At 40.5% G+C, this 19110-nt stretch overlaps 2 protein-coding genes across 3 annotated transcripts; one reads left to right on the top strand and one right to left on the bottom strand.

Annotated features, from left to right (window-relative positions):
* Positions 1-156: 156 nt before the first annotated feature.
* On the top strand, positions 157-9664 carry si:dkey-19b23.7 (uncharacterized). 2 transcript variants are annotated; one of them, XM_057853774.1, is made up of 8 exons: positions 157-220; positions 4383-4454; positions 4529-4600; positions 4725-4885; positions 4964-5027; positions 7163-7328; positions 8850-9047; positions 9106-9664. In XM_057853774.1, the coding sequence occupies exons 1-8, from the start codon at positions 212-214 to the stop codon at positions 9204-9206; spliced, it is 843 nt and encodes a 280-aa protein (XP_057709757.1). In that variant the 5' UTR covers positions 157-211; the 3' UTR covers positions 9207-9664. The 2 variants fall into 2 exon arrangements, with proteins under 2 accessions (XP_057709757.1, XP_057709756.1); XM_057853773.1 differs by having other exon boundaries at positions 173-226.
* A 1920-nt stretch (positions 9665-11584) lies between these two features.
* On the bottom strand, positions 11585-18135 carry si:dkey-19b23.8 (uncharacterized). Its single transcript, XM_057853586.1, has 3 exons — positions 16640-18135; positions 13809-14458; positions 11585-12069 (listed from the first exon to the last, which is right to left on the bottom strand). The coding sequence occupies exons 2-3, from the start codon at positions 14380-14382 to the stop codon at positions 11984-11986; spliced, it is 660 nt and encodes a 219-aa protein (XP_057709569.1). The 5' UTR covers positions 14383-14458; positions 16640-18135; the 3' UTR covers positions 11585-11983.
* Between the last annotated feature and the right edge of the window lie 975 nt (positions 18136-19110).

Below are 19110 nucleotides of genomic sequence, written 5' to 3'. Positions count from 1 at the left end.
ACAGTGGGCTTATCTCCTCTAGCCAAGCGGAGTTATTTTCTCCACTAAAATCCTTACAACTATTTTAATGACACTATTTAAGATATTATAAACAGTACTAACATTTTAGTTTCATGCGCGCGAATTAATACTATATTGTGCATAACCTCTAGAGGGCGCTGCTGTCCTGAACGTCATCACTGAGAAACAACTGCAGTGTGGAAAAACGACGATGACAAGCGTAAGTGTAAGTCATGAAGTCTTTTTTTTTTTTTTTTGTCGTCGCCAATTAATATACGAAGCTATTAATAAATACGAAGAATTTGCATTGCGTTTTTAGATAAATCGTCCCTGAATTTTGAATGAATCACATAAGGGGGCGTTGCCGGGATGCTTTTAGCTGAAACGTCGCTTCATTTTGCATCTACTGCTTGAACGATTATTATTATTTTTGTTAAATGTGAATATTTTTTTGTCGTATTAGAACTAAAATACTACCAAACAACTGCATTTGCTCACAACGCCGTAGTTTGACCGCCATCTTGGAGCGGTATTCACGGTTGTGGGTCATTTGTTTACACGTTTTAGATAATGTTTGGTGTATAGGTGAATTTTCCTAGATCGTGGGTCATTTGTTTACACGTTTTAGATCATGTTTCGTGTATAGGTGTATTTTCCGAATTGTATGCAAGGTGAAAAAGCCCCAAATGCTTAAATATATGCAGTAATCCCTCGTTTTTCGCGGTTAATGAGGACCAGAACCCACCGCGATAAGTGAAAAACCGCGAATTACCGCCCCTTCATTCAAAAAAACAAAAATAAAACAAAACAAAAAAAAATACAGGTTGTTCAGTGAATTTATTCTGATATAGCATTGGAAAGAGTTAAATCCAATACATGTTTTCAGTAATTTTCAGACTATGAACTGCAACTTTTTCCCTTCATTTTGAATCCTGCACCTTATAGTCCAGTGCTTCTTATTTGTTGATTTATTCGTGTTAATAGGTAACACTTTATATGACAGTGGTGTCATAAGACCGTCATAATTATGGCATGACACTATCATGGGCATTACTGGATGCTTATAACAGATGTCATTAAGTGTCATCCGGCTAATCATGTGACTAACTTTTACATCCGTTCAAAAGTGAGATAATTCACCGGATGACACTAAATGGCAACTGTCATAAGAAGCATCATAAGACCAAATGAACCGCCATGCAGCTTTGAAGCAATTGGCTGCAAAGCTTCATTGCTTCAAGAAGCTTCATTTGGCCATCATTGCTCCCTTGGAGGAGGCAGTCAACCTCTGCTGCCATCTGCTGTCAACAGTGTTGTCGTCCAACATGCCTCTGAGCATGCATTGCAGCGCTACAGATGTGAATAGTAATCAAAATTCATTTTCTGTGTGAATTATTTCTTCAGTTACTGTTCCAGTTGTTTCATTAATTGCGAGTTATTGTATTTGGCAACTATTTAACAGTAACAATCGTAAGACAGTGTCATGACATTATTGTGATTGTCTTATGATTGTGAATTATTCAGTTAGTGTTCTAGTTTTTTTCATTAATTGCTAGTTATGGTATTTGGTAACACTATTTTACAGTGACAATCATAATTATGACATCACACTTTCATGGACATTACTGAATGCTTATGACAGATGTCATTAACTATATTCCGGCAAATTATGTCACTAACTCCATTTATGTCCTGTCAGAGCTTTTACATCCATTCAAAAGTGAGATAATTTGTCGGATGACACTAAATGACATCAGTTATAAGCATTCATTAATGCTCATGACAGTGTCATGTCATAATTATGATTGTCTAATGACAGTGTTATGGCGCCACTGTCATGTAAAGTGTTACCAAATACCATAGCTAGCAATTAATGAAACAACTGGAACAGTAACTGAAGAAATAATTTGCACAAAACATGAAATTTGATTATTTACATCTGTAGCGCTGCAATGCATGCTAGGAGGCATGTTGGATGACAACCGTTTGACAGCAGGTGGCAGCAGAGGTTGACTGTCTCCCCAAAGGGAGCAGTGATGGCCAAATGAAGCTTTTTGAAGCAATTAATTCATGGTGGTTCATTTGTTCTTGTGATGCCGCTGTCAAAGTGTTAAAGGTTACTGTAATTTTCGGACTATAAGCCGTTACTTTTTTCCTTCATTTTGAATCCTGCGGATTATAGTCCAGTGAGGCTTATTTGTTGTTTTTTTTTTTAATAGGCAACATATGCCTCCTAGCATTCATTGCAGCACTATAGATGTAAATAACAATCAAAATTCATGTTCTGTGCTAATTATTTATTCAGTTACTGTTCCAGTTGTTTCATTAATTGCTTGTTATGGTGTTTGGTAACACTTTATTTGGCAGCAGTGTCATAAGACAGTCATAATTATGACATGACACTATCATGGGCATTACTGAATGCTTACGACAGATGTCATTAAGTGTCATCTGGCAAATTATGTTACTAACTCCATTTATGTCCAGCTCAGATCTTTTACATCCATTCAAAAGTGAGATGATTTGCCGAATAACACTAAATGACATCTGTTATAAGCATTCATTAATGCCCATGACAGTTTCATGTCATAATGACAGTCTCATGGCGCCACTGTCAAAGTGTTACCAAATAACATAACTAGCAATAATGAAGCAACTGGAACAATAAATGAATAAATAATTAGCACAGAACATGAATTTTGATTGTTATTTACATCTGTTGTGCTGCAATGCATGCTAGGAGGCATGTTGGACAACAACAGTGTTGACAGCAGGTTGCAGAAGAGATTGACTGTCTCCCCCAAGGGAGCAGTGATGGCCAAATGAAGGTTCTTGAAGCAATGAAGCTTTGCAGCCAATTGGTTCAAAGCTTCATGGTGGTTCATTTGGTCTTCTGACCGTCGTATGATCCTGCAGTCTAATGAAGTGTTACCGGTTAATATATTATGGTGTAAATATCCCATAATACAGTGAGGACAGCTGCGGCCTATAGTCCAGTGCGGCCTATCTATGAACAAATGCCGTTTTTGTGTCACATTTGGTGGGTTGCAGCTTATAGTCAGGTGCACCTTATAGTGCGAAAATTACGGTAATATCTTTTGGTGTAATTATCCCATAATACAGTGAGGACATCTGCGGCTTATATTCCTGTGCGGCTTATCTGTGAACAAAAGTCATTTTCATGTTGAATTTGGTGGGTGGCGGCTTATAGTGCCAACATTACAGTAATTTAAAAAAATGTATATATTTTAATAAATATATATGGCGGAAAACTATGAGACTACAAGTTCCACTTTGAGACCCCCAATTTGGCCAAATTTCAAAATTGTCCGATCATCATTGGAAAGCTTAAAATTAGGGGTGTCAAACGATTAAAATTTTTAATCGAGTTAATTACAGCTTCAAAATTAATTAATCGCAACTAATCGCAATTCAAACCATCTATAAAATATGCCATATTTTTCTGTAAATTATTGTTGGAATGGAAAGATGAGACACAAGATGGATATATACATTCAATATACGGTACATAAGTACTGTATTTGTTTATTATAGCAATAAATCAACAAGATGGCATTACCATTATTAACATTCTGTTAAAGTGATCCATGGATAGAAAGACTTGTAGTTCTTAAAAGATAAATGTTCGTACAAGTTTTATATTAAAACCCCTCTTAATGTTTTTGTTTTAATAAAATTTGGAAAATTTTCCATAAAAAAATAAACTAGTAGCCCGCCATTGTTGATATCAATAATTACTTACACAATGCTCATGGGTGCTGAGGCCTATAAAATCAGTCGCACCCAAGCGCCAGCAGAGGGCGACAAAACTCCGAAAAACACAAGTACACATTTCACTGTGCTGTCATTTTAATGTTTGAGCGGGGCATGTACAATATTTTAACATGATTAATTAAAAAAATTAATTACCGCCCGTTAACGCGCTAATTTTGACAGCCCTACTTAAAATCTCAATTTTGGGGGGGGGGGGGGGTGGGGGGGGGATTTTTGAACAGGAGGGCATTTTTGGAAAAACAACTTTTTTTCAAACAGCCAAACCCGAACTGGAGGTGAGAGCATGAGAGATCATAATTAAAGACGCCATGATTTTAACGAGATATTACATCCATGTTTCCCGCCATATATAAAGTTTTGAACATGTTACTGTCCCACCTAATTATTTTTAAGTAGAAAAATGCTTGTCTTAAATCAAGTTAGTCCACTCAAGATGCTCACTTACAATGAGTTGCCACAGCAATTGTTTAACAAGTTAAACAATGATTGACGCATGCGGCGCTTTGAAGTCTTTAAAAAAAGTAGCGAGGGATCACTATGTATATTTTTTAGCCCGACTAAATTAACGTGAAATTTAATTTCTTTAGAAACGAGAGAAGGAGCAGCGGAGGAAGCTTCAGCATTTTTTAGCTGACCTGGCCTTACTTGGATCTTTGCAGGTGTTTATCCTACAGTACTGTTTGCACATTAACTAAATATGAAACCTTTCAGCGCTCGTCTTGTACCCTCCTAGGGTTTTAAGTATTTCCAGCCTTGGTTGAGAGGCAAAGAGGAGTTGCTGCTGACAGTCGTCAACGAAGATCTGGTCAGTCACCTTGAAAGGTCGAAAAGACACATTGCGCAAGTCACGCAGATCTAAAATGACAGACAGGCCTTAAATACACAGCGGTGATTTTTATGAGTAAGTCTCTTTGATACGCATCACTCAGGGTTGGCGCTCCCCGGGCTTCGCCGTGTCCCGAGCATCGTCCAGCACGTCCGGCAGCAGTGACGGTTCCTCACCAAGTAGCAGCTCTCCCAGCCTGGCCAGCTCGGCCGGTTCGCCAGCACCTGAGACGCGAGCCTGTCCGATACGTGCCGAAACCGCCAAGTACGTGGACTGAACCGCCCAGGTTTGGGATCTGGCGGAACTGGCATTTGAGTACATCTGTTCATATTTTGCCCTCAGGGATTTCAGCAGTAAGGAGCATCTACTGCCAGCTTCCCCGAGCGAGCAAGAAATGGCAGTACCTGTAAGAGATGGCTTTTTTTTACACCGAGCTTCTACAACTCCTAGCAAAAAGTATGGAATCGCCAGTCTCAAAACCTTTTGTTATCAGGTTATATAAATATATACACCTATATATTTATTAGAGGCCAGAGTATGACTCTAGCGACATAAACATGAACTCGAGAGGAACATTAATGAACATGGCAGCACTGTCGATACTTCACAAAACGAGCAATAAAAGCAAAACGAACTGGAAAGACGGGATGAGACGAGGGTAGGGGGAAAAAAACAAAAAACACTGTTCTTCCAAAATGTGCTACACCGGCGAAACGTCAGAAAAAGAGGCGAATTTGACACCTTAAGCAAAATCAATTTTGCCATGTGGCACTTTTTTGCCACATGACATTTTTTCTGCCATGTGGCAAAATTGATTTTGCCGTGTGGCATTTTTTTTTTGCCATGTGGCAAAATGGAATTTACCTGGGAATGAACAGAAAGGCCCCGAAAATCTGCATGGCCGCAGCAGGGCCGAGAATGAAAAGTGGTATTTGTCATGTCAAAATGGATTTTGCCATGTGTCATTTTTTTTTCACATGTGGCAAAAAGGATTTTGCCATGTGGCTTTTTTTTTTTTTTTTTTGCCATATGGCAAAATGGATTTTGCCATGTGGCTTTTTTTTTCACATGTGGCAAAAAGGATTTTGCCATGTGGCTTTTTTTTTTTTTTTTTTTTTGCCATGTGGCAAAATCAATTTTGACACATGACAAAAAAGTGCCATGGCAAATCCATTTTACCACATGGCAAAAAAGTGCCGCATGGCATAATTGATTTTGCCAAGTGGCAAAAAAATGCCACATGGAAAAATAGATTTTGCCATGTGTCATTTTTTTTTTTTGTCACTTGGATTTTGCCATGTGGCAAAATGGATTTTGCCATGTGGTATTTTTTGGGGCAAAAAAAAAATCCATTTCGCCACAAGGCAAAAAAAATGCCACACGGCAAAATAATCCATTTTGCCAAATGGCAAAAAAAAAAAAAAAACACATGGCAATGGCTTTTGCCATGCGGCGCAATGGCTTTTGCCATTTGGCATTTTATTTTGCCATGTGGTATTTTTTTGGGGGCAAAAAAAATCCATTTTGCCACATGGCAAAAAAATCCATTTTGCCACATGACAAAAAAATGTCACATGGCAAAATCCCCCCAAATAATCATACAATATTTACAAAACAGGCAAGCCTGAAGCTCCCTGTAGCAGCCTTCCTTCCAGCTGCTGCAGGGTCCTTCTGGTGTCCTACTATCTGTCGGCGGCAGCCACAGTTGCCCAAACAGATGCCTGATCAAAGCTATCGTTATTTAGGTAATCGATTAATCTATTGATTAGTTAGTTCGACTAATCAAGTAATTGGATTACAAATATTTAATGTATTGCAGAATAAATTTTTAGCATATGTCAAAACAAACAAGTGTTTATGCTTGCAATAGTATTTATTTTGGCTTACTAAGATTACACTTTCAAACGAGCATTAAATGCGAATACACAAAATTCCTGAGTGTGTCTTCAAACCATTCAGAATTGTATTTTTATTTCACAAAAGCAATAAATGCATTGAAAAACCTAATCTTAGCTTCAAATTATATTAAAAAAATAATCAATGAAGGTCTACATACAACAAAAGAACAATTAGCTAAATTGTGTCGTAAAAGTTCGCTAGCCTAAATGCTTTTTTGTTTTACAATGCCTTTAACAAATTGTTCAAACACATATTCCCACAAAAACAGCTAAATATACATCTAAAAACATAACGGATGCATATACAAACATATTAGCTCAAACAAAAACTTACCTTATGTTGGTCTTAACAGGGAGCTGCTGGATTCAGCCATGTTAGACCAGTTATGGAATATTCACTGTTGCCACTAAAGGGCAGTGTATAGGCCCAAAAGCAATAAAACTAAATGCAAACACTTTCAGAACAAACCATTACGCCATTCTCATTCAACAAATCCTTGAAACAGCAAAATTTTATTCGAAGCTTTTTTCTAATCTAATTTCTCGAGTTTATCGATTAATCGTGGCAGCACTACTGCAAATATATTTTAAATTCCTAACACTTTAAAATTTTTTGGCTCCTCTACCCATCTCTGCCGAAAAGGAGGTGAACTGCACCCTGTTTCTACTGGCTGGCTACGTGAAGTACGGGCGACCTCACGCTTGGATTCGCTCCAACCACGAGCGCCTGGTCAGTATCCAGGGCACGGACTCCATGGTCAGAGACACGCCTATGAAACTGAAGTCCATCACAGACTGGCAGACCCGAGGTATGGAAACCAAGTGGAGAAATGATTCTGATTCGGGCTGCAGTTATCGATTATTTTAGTAGACGATTAATCTATCACCTAGTTAGTTCAATCAATAGAGTGATCGGATTAGGAACATTTAATACATTGCAGAATATATTTTAAGGAGATGTAAAATGTTTCTTCAAACTATGCAGAATTGCACTTTCATATGAAAATATATTAAAATACAAGAGTTTAGCCTCAAATGGTATAAAAAATATTAATGAGAAACTGCAATTTATGGAGAAACTATTATGGGGCTTTGCTGTGTGGAGATACAGACCTTAGCCGCGCCCAGGTTGATTTGGGGACATTTGGGGGACACGTACTGTTGATATCAGGTCATTTGGAGACATTTGGGGGATATTTCCTGGTCATAACATGTAATTTGGGGACATGTCCTGGTCATATCAGGTCATTTGGGGACATGTCCTGGGCATAACAGGTCATTTTTGGACATTTCGGGGACATGTCCTGGTCATAACATGTAATTTGGGGACATGTCCTGGTCATATCAGGTCATTTGGGGACATGTCCTGGGCATAACAGTTCATTTTTGGACATTTCAGGGACATGTCCTGGTCATAATATGTAATTTGGGGACATGTTCTGGTCATATCAGGTTATTTGGGGACATTTCAGGGACATGTCCTGGTCATATCAGGTAATTTGGGGATATTCCGGGGACATGTCCTGGTCATATCAGGTCATTTGGGGACATGTCCTGGTCATAACAGGTCATTTGGGGACATGTCCTGGTCATAACAGGTCATTTGGGGACATGTCCTGGATATATCAGGTCATTTGGGGACATGTCCTGGACATATCAGGTCATTTGGGGACATGTCCTGGACATATCAGGTCATTTGGGGACATGTCCTGGACATATCAGGTAATTTCCTGTTGATTTTGGGGACATGTCCTATTGATATCTGGTCATTTCCTGTTGATTTGGGGACATTGTTTTTTTTGCCTTTAAACATGAATGGGAAATTTGGCCTTCCATGGTCATCAAGGGTCATCGACTTACATATGCCTCAATGGAATCCAAGTAAATTGGCATCAAAATAAATGATCTAAGTACAACAAAAGAACAATTGGATAACAAAAGTCCACTTGCTTAAATGCTTTTTCTTTTTTTTACAACGCTCTTCAAAAATTGTTCAAACTCATATTCCTACAAAAAAAAAAAAAAACGTAAAATATATCTCTAAATTATGAATGCAGAAAAAATATTAGCTCAAACAAAAACATACAACCTTGTATTGGTCTTAACAGGGAGCAGCTGGATTCAGCAATGTTACATATATCAGATTCACTTTTGCCACTAGAGGCCAGTGTATCCACCTAAAATCAAACTAAATGCAAACACTTTCAAAACAAACTATTACAACGCTACTCTAGTCAAACGAATACTCGAAGCAGCAAAATTTCAGAGCTTTTTTCGCGGCACTAATTCTGATCATTTCAAGTTTTTTTGGGAGTTTTTCATCCACGCAGGTATTCGCGTGTGGGATGTGGTCAGCGAGCTCGTGTGTCTATGCATGGTGCCTTTCCCATCCAACCCGTTCGCCTTGGACACACGCTACATCCAAAGTCTTCCCGTGCCAGAGCGCTTCCTCGCCACCGGGGCGCTGCTCAACTTTCTGGAGACGTACGCCGTCTGCGGCAACCGCGACGAGCTGCACTACGACAAAGGTAATCGCTTGGCTATTCCGCTTTGTCAAATTCTAAAACTGGAATTCCAAATCTCCAGTGCTGGAGGAGGTGAAACCTCTCAGGCGTCTTCATGTCCAAACCCTACTGGAGTTGCAGCGGCTTAAAAGGACAGTTGCCGAGAAAGAGCCATCTTCATGAACTCAAGACTGAAAATAATCTTTGAAATTGTACTTGAACCCTTCCAATGACCGGGCCAGGCATTTTTCACACACAAAAAAATTGCAGTTGATTTATCCACCTCAATAAAAGCATGCCCAATTATCCACACTCTTTTTTTCATTTTTAGTTCATGTTTATTCGACCTTCCCAGTTAAAATGTCTCACAGAAAGACCTGACCTTAAAAGATGAAAATTATGAATTTTAAAAATTTGATATTAAAACCCCTCTTGATGTTTTTGTTTTTATACAACTTGTAAAATTAGTTTAAGGTTGCCATTGTTGTTGACGTCGCAGGGTGATGACGTCACATGGTTACGCTGCCGAGCCAGAGAATGACTCCAGCGACATAAACATGAACTCGAGAGGAACATTTATGAACCTGGCAGCACTGTCGATATTTCACAAAACGAGCAGGAACAGCAAAACGAACTGGAAAGACGGGATGAGATGAGACGAGGGTAGGGGGGGGGGGATCTGTGTTCTTCCAAAATGTGCTACACCGGCGAAACGTCCTACAAGAGGCGAATTTGACACCTAAAGCAAATTTTGCCATTTGGCACTTTTTAGCCACACAACATTTTTTTGCCAATTGTCAAAATGGATTTTGCCATGTGGCATTTTTTTTTTTTTGCCACGTGGCAAAATGGAATTTACCTGTAAATGAACAGAAAGGCCCCAAAAATCTGACCGCAGCAGGGCCTAGAATGAAAAGTGGTATTTGTCATGTCAAAATGGATTTTGCCATGTGTCATTTTTTTTTTTGTCACGTGGCAAAATAAATTTTGCCATGCGGCACTTTTTCCCCATGTGGCAAAATCCATTGTGACACATGGCAAAAAAAGTTCCATGGCAAATCCATTTTGCCACATGGCAAAAAAGAAGAAAAAAAATGGCACATGGCAAAATCCATTTTGCCACATGGCAAAAAAAGTGCTGCATGGCAAAATTTTGCCAAGTGGCAAAAAAAATGCCACATGGAAAAATAGATTTTGCCATGTGTCATTTTTTTTTTTTTTTTGGTCACTTGGATTTTGCCATGTGGCATTTTATTTTGCCATGTGGCAAAATGGATTTTGCCATGTGGTATTTTTTGGGGCAAAAAAAAATCCATTTTGCCATGTGGTATTTTTTGGGGCAAAAAAAATCCATATTGCCACATGGCAAAAAAATCCATTTTGCCAAATGGCAAAAAACAAAAACAAAAAAAAGTCACATGGCAATGGCTTTTGCAATGTGGCGCAATGGCTTTTGCCATGTGGCGCAATGGATTTTGCCATGTGGCCTTTTTTGCCATGTGTCAAAATGGATTTTGCCATGTGGTATTTTTTTGGGTCATAAAAATCCATTTTGCCACATGGCAAAAAAATCCATTTTGCCACATGGCAAAAAAAAAAAAACATGGCAAAATCCATTTTGCCACATGGCAAAAAAGTGCCATGGCAAATCCATTTTGCCACATGGTAAAAAAGTGCTGCATGGCAAAATTTATTTTGCTAAGTGGCAAAAAAAATGCCACATGGAAAAATAGATTTTGCCATGTGTCATTTTTTTTTTTTGTCAGTTGGATTTTGCCATGCGGCATTTTATTTTGCCATGTGGCAAAATGGATTTTGCCATGTGGTATTTTTTGGGGCAAAAAAAATCCATATTGCCACATGGCAAAATATTCGCCACATGGCAAAATCCATTTTGACATAACAAATACAAATACCACTTTTCATTCTCGGCCCTGCTGCGCGGTCATTCCAATTTTTGGGTCATTTCTGTCCATTTACAAGTAATTTCCTATTGAGTTAGAGTCACTGCCTAGTCATTCCCGGGTCACTTCCTGTTCTGTAACCCAAAATCAACAGGAAGTGACTGAAAATAAACAGCAATAAACTCATTGGCTGCTGTTGCCAGCCATAGACGTCCGATTCGTTTGAAGTGGGAGGGTGGCAGCGAATGAACATTCGTTCATTCGCTGCCACCCTCCCACTTCAAACGTCTACTAATTCCCAGCTGAAGGATGAAAAGAGCTTGTTTTTCTGTTTCATTACATTGTACAATATTGTAAATTATTCAGTTTGGGTGATATAGAACAGATATGTGACAAATGCACACTATTAGCATGTGACGTTGAACTTCCCCGTCGAACGTCAGGTTCTGCGAAAACGCACTGCCACCTTGGCGGCATGTGGATATTCGAAGGGTTAAGGCAATATCACTAAGCAAACCCTGGGAAAATTGTCACATGACCGAGCAGGAAAAAACCCCAGGAACATTTTGGCCCCCAGCATTGACCCTTGACACTACAGGCTAAATGTAACATTTGAAGCAAGAAGCAATATTTGCCTTTGCAAGCACGTGACGACCCTTAAACGTGTATAAAATCATTTTAATACATATATCATTAAATATGTACACCATTAGATAAAAAAAACAGCAATTAAAAAAAAAAAAAAAGCAGGCACTTGTGTGCTATTTGTCAGGACAACATTCAGAAACAAATACCTTTAGTGGCACATGGGTGAAAAAAAGTTCAGTTAAAATATTTCAAATGTGAAATACTTAGCGTAAATTGTACTCATGATGCATTTAGGGAAAGGGGACACTGGCATCTCTGTACAGGGTTGGTAAGTAACAGCATTCCCAGTGTTGCGGGCTCCACAAAACCGCAAGCGTTTGGAATATTAAAATCCGTAAAAGCGATGTTTGCACAAAGGGCTTCACAAATGACTCACTATTTCCTGCGGTTGGGGTTGAGGGGGGGGGCTCAACTCCAGCTGTCGGAGGAGGACCCTCGCCTGGCGATGGCTCGGAGGGGGCTCCGGGACACCGAGCCTCTCTTCTTCCAGCGAACTGGACATGAAAAGACAATGAATCAGGACTACTCTTATACTCTACTAGACATGTGCAGATTACAGATTTTAAGGTATACCATGGGATGAAAACGTCACAGTTTCAAAACGGTAAAAATTTTCCACCATACCATCCCTGAGGGAATTTTGATGTCTTCTTCAGGCAGTCATCTTTGTATATCTTTGTAAATCTCATTGGAACAGCACCAAACAAAAGTTACAGCATCGATGCAGATTCTTGAACCTTGTTGAGAGCCGGCACCGGACCCTTGTCGATAGCCGAGAGCCGGCACCGGACCCTTGTCGAGAGCCGAGAGTCGGCACCGGACCCTTGTCGAGAGCCGAGAGCCGGCACCGGACCCTTGTCGAGAGCCGAGAGCCGGCACCGGACCCTTGTCGATAGCCGAGAGCCGGCACCGGACCCTTGTCGATAGCCGAGAGCCGGCACCGGACCCTTGTCGATAGCCGAGAGCCGGCACCGGACCCTTGTCGATAGCCGAGAGCCGGCACCGGACCCTTGTCGAGAGCAAAGAATCCGCTTCGGACCCTTGTCGAGAGCAAAGAATCCGCTTCGGACCCTTGTCGAGAGCAAAGAATCCGCTTCGGACCCTTGTCGAGAGCAAAGAATCCGCTTCGGACTCTTGTCGAGAGCAAAGAATCCGCTTCGGACTCTTGTCGAGAGCAAAGAATCCGCATTGGACAAGGTGATGATGCTGGAACTTTTGTTTGGTGCTGTTCCAGTGAGATTTACAAAGATGACTGCCTGAAGAAGACATCAAAATTCCACTCAGACCTTGATGATATGGTCAGGCAGACATTGGAGCTGTGGTTAAATCTGCAATAAATGAACAAGTTTACATTAAATTTTAGACAGTTTTCTTATGCCTTCAATCGAAAATATGTTTGTCAATTTCCAATATGACAACGCATCAGGCCATAGAGCTAAAACTGTTAAAGCATATTTCCCTGCAGTTGCTCTATAAAATTAACATTTAATGACCACCGCAATGTTTTTTTTTAATCATTTCTTTTAGTGTTCCTGAATGCTAAACAGCACTTTTGAACTAATTCAGTATTTTAGTTTGTTTTACGTGATAAAACGTCTGAGTGAGTGCTCGTCCGAGACTGTTGATTCCATACTTTTTGCTAGGGGTTGTACTAAAGCCTGATACTGTGGCCACTTATTTTTCTGGCTTGTAACCTTTAAAGCAATGGCTGTCTTGTTTTTTTTGTTATTTGTCAAATTTTTGAAACTGAACATTTTCTTTTGTCTATTTATTTTGTTGACATTGACAGACACCTTAAGACTTCATGCACTAAAGGCTAGCATGTTTCTGAGAGTTAATTAAAATTTAGTTTGTCTATTTATGGTTAATTTTTGGAGATTTCATGTCTACCTCAGATTTTGTGCAATATTCCTCATATTTGTGAAATGCTGTGTAGTACATTGTCACCATGCATGCATCTTTGGATTGGTTAAAGCAGCATCTGGTGTTGTCAACTTTAGCTCAGAGGCAAAAATCAGACTTCAAATTTGAAATAAAAAATTATCATGACAATTATTGATTTCAACTTATAAGAAAACTTTTATAGTAATAACATTTTTTGTCATATTGCCCAGGTTTAACAAACTAACCCTCTTGTTCGGAGAATAATTTTGATCGGGTTAGTTCATTGCCAACGGGGCGCGTCCGCGTAAACGTAGCTGCTGTCGGTGTAGCCGAACACAAGACTGCTTACTTTTCCCCAGACTGGCAGGTAGCGTGGAGCTCTTGGCGATCGGCGAGCCGGCGGACTCCTCGGCGCCGGGCGGCGCGGCCAAGCCATCCCGCTGCCGGTCGCTCATCGCCTGCTGAAAGGAGCGCGCCAAGCAGCCGGTCATGTCCCGCGCCCGCTCGGCCCTGTCGCACCAGAACACGCGGCACTGCAGCTGCTGCCCTTGGTGCTTGCAGATGTAGAGGAAGACATTAGGCCGATCGACGTCGGCGGCGCAGTACGCGATGTCCTGCAGGTACGTCTTGGTGAGCTGCCGCCCCGTGCTCAGTTCCTTGACCTCGACGTAGCGTGGACGCACGACCAGGGCGTGGTCCTTGCTCAGCTTTTTGCCGCCGGCGACACCCGCCAGCAGGCGGCCGATGGCGTCCTGCGCCTGCTCCCTGTCCAGGGAAAAGATCTTCTCGGTCCCCAGGTAGTGGACCTTAAAAAGCGGGTCACCGTGGGACAGCGACTCTGTGCGGTCGCGGCGGAAACGGCGGCGCAGCGCGGCGGGCGAGTTCTTTAGCGTCTGCATGAGCTGGAACGAGCCAAGAGCCATGACGCCCAATCGAAGTTGAGTCGCTCCAAGTCTTCCGCCTTTCTCCTACAGATGCAGTTGCATTCACTGCTCTTGTCTGGAAGAAAGTCAGTGAATCAAATACACGCAGAAGGCGGTAACCATCCCTGTATCGATACGCAACATTCTAAGGCCATTCCGTGACCTCAAGTACCTCGAGGCTTATGTAACCATTGCATCAACATTGTCTCCCAGACTCCAAGTCATTCAGCCATTGTGTCACTTTAGCTTTGGCACGACATTCTTCCGACCTCCCTTCTTAAAACTGGTCAGATTGAAATTCCTGACCATTGTTAGTGGAGACTGATGCAGGAAATGACTGCATCCCTCTAAGCCAAATCTCCAAAACATTTGGGTTCTGCAAACAATGCTCTGCTTCTGCGAATGTCACAATATTGAAGACAAACAAAACAAGAATTCGTTTTCTCCAGATTGGATACTAATTTTGTTTGACCCAGGCATGATGAATAAAAGTACACATCAAAACGCATTATTTTGTGATTTTCCTCCATACATAAACTCCTCTATTTACTTCATAATCAACAAACCACCAAGGTCAGTGAAAGAACTTCCGTTTTTTGACACCAAAATTGACAGTACAACCCCTAGGAAAAAGTATGGAATCACCAGTCTCGGACGAGCACTCACTCAGACATTTTATCATGTAGAACAAACTCCGATAAAAAGCTTGAAAAAATTATGAATTAGTTCAAAAGTGCAACGCAGATTCTTGACTCTTGACACCTTGTCCAACGCAGATTCTTGACTCTTGACAAGGGGATGATGCTGGAACTTTTGTTTGGTGCCGTTCCAGTGAGATTTACAAAGATGACTGCCTGAAGCCAAGTGGATTCACAAGAATCATGGCTCCAACAAGAGAGATGTCTCTTGAAACCGAGGAAAGGATTATCAAACTTCTTAAAGAAGGAAACACTTCACGTATGGTTGCCAAAGATGTAGGCTGTTCACAGTCAACTGTATCAAAAATCTGGACCAAGTACAAACAGCATGGCGAGGTTGTTAAAGTGTACTGATAGACCGAGGAAGAAATCCAAACGTCATGACAAACAACTAAAAGCCATATCTCTTGAAAACAGAAGATGTACAAAAAGATGAAGAAATGGGAGGAAGCTGGAGATATTTGAGAGAACTGTGCAAAATCGCCTAAAGGAAATGGGATTTTCATACTGGAAAGCTAAAAGGAAACTATCATTGACACTTAAACAGAAAAGAGCAAGACTGTAATGGGCTAAGGAGAGGTTATTTTCAGTGATGAGTCAAGAACCTGCATTGGCCAAGGTGATGATGCTGGAGCTTTTGTTTGGTGCCGTTCCAGTGAGATTTACAAAGACGACTGCCTGAAGAAAACATTAAAATTCCCTCAGCCCTCGATGAAATGGGGCTGCATGTCAGGCAACGGCACTCGGGAGATGGCTGTGGTCAAATATTCAATAAATACACAAGTTTACATTGAAATTTTAGACAGCTTTCTTATCCCTTCAATTGAAAATATGTCATTTTCCAAGATGACAATGCATCATACCACAGAGCTAAAGCTGTTAAAGACTCATCCAGTCAATGTCATGGCCTGCAAATAGCCCAGATCTCAACCCAATTGAAATCCTGTGGTGGAAATTGGAAAAAAAAAAAAAGGTCCACAGCAAGGCTCAGACCTGCAAGGATGCTCTGGCCACTGCAATCAAAGAGATTTGTCACCAAACTGATGAAGAATACTCATCAAGTCCATGCCTCAGAGACTGCAAGCTGTCATAAAAGCCAGATGTGGTGCTATTAAATACTAGAGATGTGTTTTGATTTTTATTTCTTTGTTTGTTTCTCATGAAAGTAACATTTACTGACCACCACCATGTTTTTTATTCCTTCCTTTTAGTGTTTCTGAATGATAAAGTAGTGTAATTTTGAAACAATTCGTTATTTTTTTAAGGTTTTTATCAGAGTTTGTTCTACATGATTAAATGTCTGAGTGAGTGCTCGTCCGAGACTGGTGATTCCACACTTTTTTGCTAGGGGTTATATTTTGGTGTAAATAAAACTTCTCCATTTCAACTGTAGAAGAGATAACGCGTTGCGTTCAAATAACTCGCAGATAAACATACCCGGACTTGAAGTTGAAGAAGGTTAGCTATTTAGTATCTGCGACAAACATATATACTTTTTAGCATTTCGACAAAAATTTTAAACCCTCAATTTCTTGAAAATAGTTCGCCGGTCAACTCACCTGGCCGCAGTCGTCTCATGCAAACGATGTCCGTGAACGCCTCGAATGAAACGAGGAGAGCGATGCTAAGCTAAAACACGCTAAAAATAACACAAAAAAAAGTCCAACTTCGATGACAAAAATGTAGTTTAAGTCCCTTTAGTGTACATAAATCGAACGTACGCTATCTTGCTCGCTTATCTTCGTCGGTTGGGGTGCTGCCGTTCGAGCTTTTTTCCGCTTGCGACAGTTTTAAAAGCGGGCGCGCACTCGTTAAACGTGAACGCGCACCTGCGTCAAAGGGGCACAGGAAATAAGGGGAGGGGTCGCGACATGAATGACGTGTTTGTCTGAGACGCGAATTGAAAAAAATGGACCGTCATTATTGTAAAAGAAACAAAAAAATTTGACTTTGATGTTTGTTCGCAACTCCCAGTCCTTCTGAATTTCAGTGAGTTTAGCACTATCTAAAACATGATAAAATGACTTTACATTCATGAAATGTAGTATTAAAAGAAAAACATATTTTGTGTAGTTTTCTTCAGTATCATGTCCGGATAGGCCGATACCAAACAGCATACAGTGGTATGAAAAAGAATCTGAACCTTGTGAAATTTCTCACATTTCTGCATAAAAACCACCATCAAATGTGATCTGAACTTTGTCAAAATCACACAGATGAAAAAAAGTGTCTAATTTAACTAAAACCACCCAAAATATTTATAGATTTTCCTATTTTCATGAGGATAGCATGCAAACATTGACAGAAGGGGGGAAATAAGTGAACCCTCTGCCTAAGGAGACTTAAGGAGTGATTGAAACCAATTTTCACCAAACAGTCAGGTGCATGCCCAATCACTGATGAGTGGTTTAAAGCTGCCCTGCCCACTATAAAACACACACCTGGTAAGAATTGTCTAATGTGCATCATGGCTCGGTCAAAAGAGCTGTCTGAAGACCTGGGATTCAGGATTGTTGATTTGTATAAAGCTGGGAAACGATACAAAACCATCTCTAAAAGTCTGAAAGAAGTTGTCTACAAATGGAGAGAGTTTGGCACTGTTGCTTTTCTCCCAAGGAGTGGCCGTCCACCAAATATGACATCAAGAGTTCAGCGCAGAATACTTAGAGAGGTAAAAAAGAACCCTAGAGTTTCTGCTAAAGACTTACAGAAATCACTGGCACAGTCCTATATCTCTGTGCAGACATCAACTATACGTAAAACTATGGGAGTTCATGGGAAGATTCCACGGAGGAAGCCACAGCTGTCTAAAAAAAACATTGTTGCATGTTTAATGTTCGCAAAAAGGCACTTGGACACTCCACAGAAGTTTTGGCAAAATATTTTGTGGCCTGATGAAACCAAAGTTGAATTGTTTGGCACACAATGTCATGTGTGGAGGAAAAATGGAACAGCTCACCAACATCAACACCTCATTCCCACCGCGAAGCATGGTGGAGGGAGCATCAAGATTTGGGGCTGTTTTGCTGCCTCAGGGCCTGGACAACTTGCAATCATTAATGGAAGAATGAATTCAAAATTTTATCAGGATGTTTTGCAGGAAAACCTAAGGCTATCTGTCAGACAGTTGAAGCTAAAAAGAGGATGGATGCCGCAACCAGACAATGATCCAAAACACAGAAGTAAATCAACTTCAGAATGGTTTCAGAAGAACAAAATACACGTTCTGGAGTGGCCAAGTTAAAGTCCAGACTTGAACCCCATTGAGATGCTGTGGCATGACCTAAAGACAGCAATTCACGCCAGACATCCGAGGAATCTGACTGAACTACAGCAGTTTTGTAGAGAAGAATGGGCCAAGATTAGTTCTGATCGATGTGCCAGACTGATCTGCAGCTACAGGAAGCGTATGGTTGACAATATATATCAAAATATCAAATTAATTATTTTCCCCCTTCTGTCATTGCTTGCATACTATCCTCATTAAAAATAAGAAAACCTTTCAAGGTTGGTGGTTTTTAGTTAAAGCAGACACTGTTTTTTCATCTGTGTGATTTTGACAAAGTACACATTTGATGGTGATTTTTATGCAGAAATGTGAGAAATGCCAACAGGTTCAGATACTTTTTCATACCACTGGACGAGCCCTCGAATTGACTCTGGGTCACTCAACCTAAGCAAGGCGGATTAAAAAATAGACACTTGGTTCGTATTAATCTATTTTTAGGACCCCGAAAAACATTTGTATTCATTTGTGTCTAAAGTGGGCCTCACGCCTCCGTGTGAGTACAAGTGCTTGACTTGTGAAAACAGTAGGGCTCCTGTTTTCCGCCTGGGTTTGGCCCAAAAGCAGTCAAGGCTTACGAACGTCACACTGGAGTCATTCTTGCTTCCACGTCATGGAAGCGTTTAGTTGATTCAAATGTGTTTGTAATGTTAAAGGCTTAAATGTAGGGCTGCAACTAACAATTATTTTGTTCATTCAAAAAAACAAACAAAAAAAAAAACCTGCTAATTGACATTTCTTTTC

The sequence above is a fragment of the Corythoichthys intestinalis genome, chromosome 13, assembly GCF_030265065.1.
Source record: "Corythoichthys intestinalis isolate RoL2023-P3 chromosome 13, ASM3026506v1, whole genome shotgun sequence".
NCBI classification, from domain to species: Eukaryota; Metazoa; Chordata; class Actinopteri; order Syngnathiformes; family Syngnathidae; genus Corythoichthys; species Corythoichthys intestinalis.
Note: the sequence above shows the minus strand (reverse complement) of the source record. Positions and strands in the feature narration are given on the sequence as shown.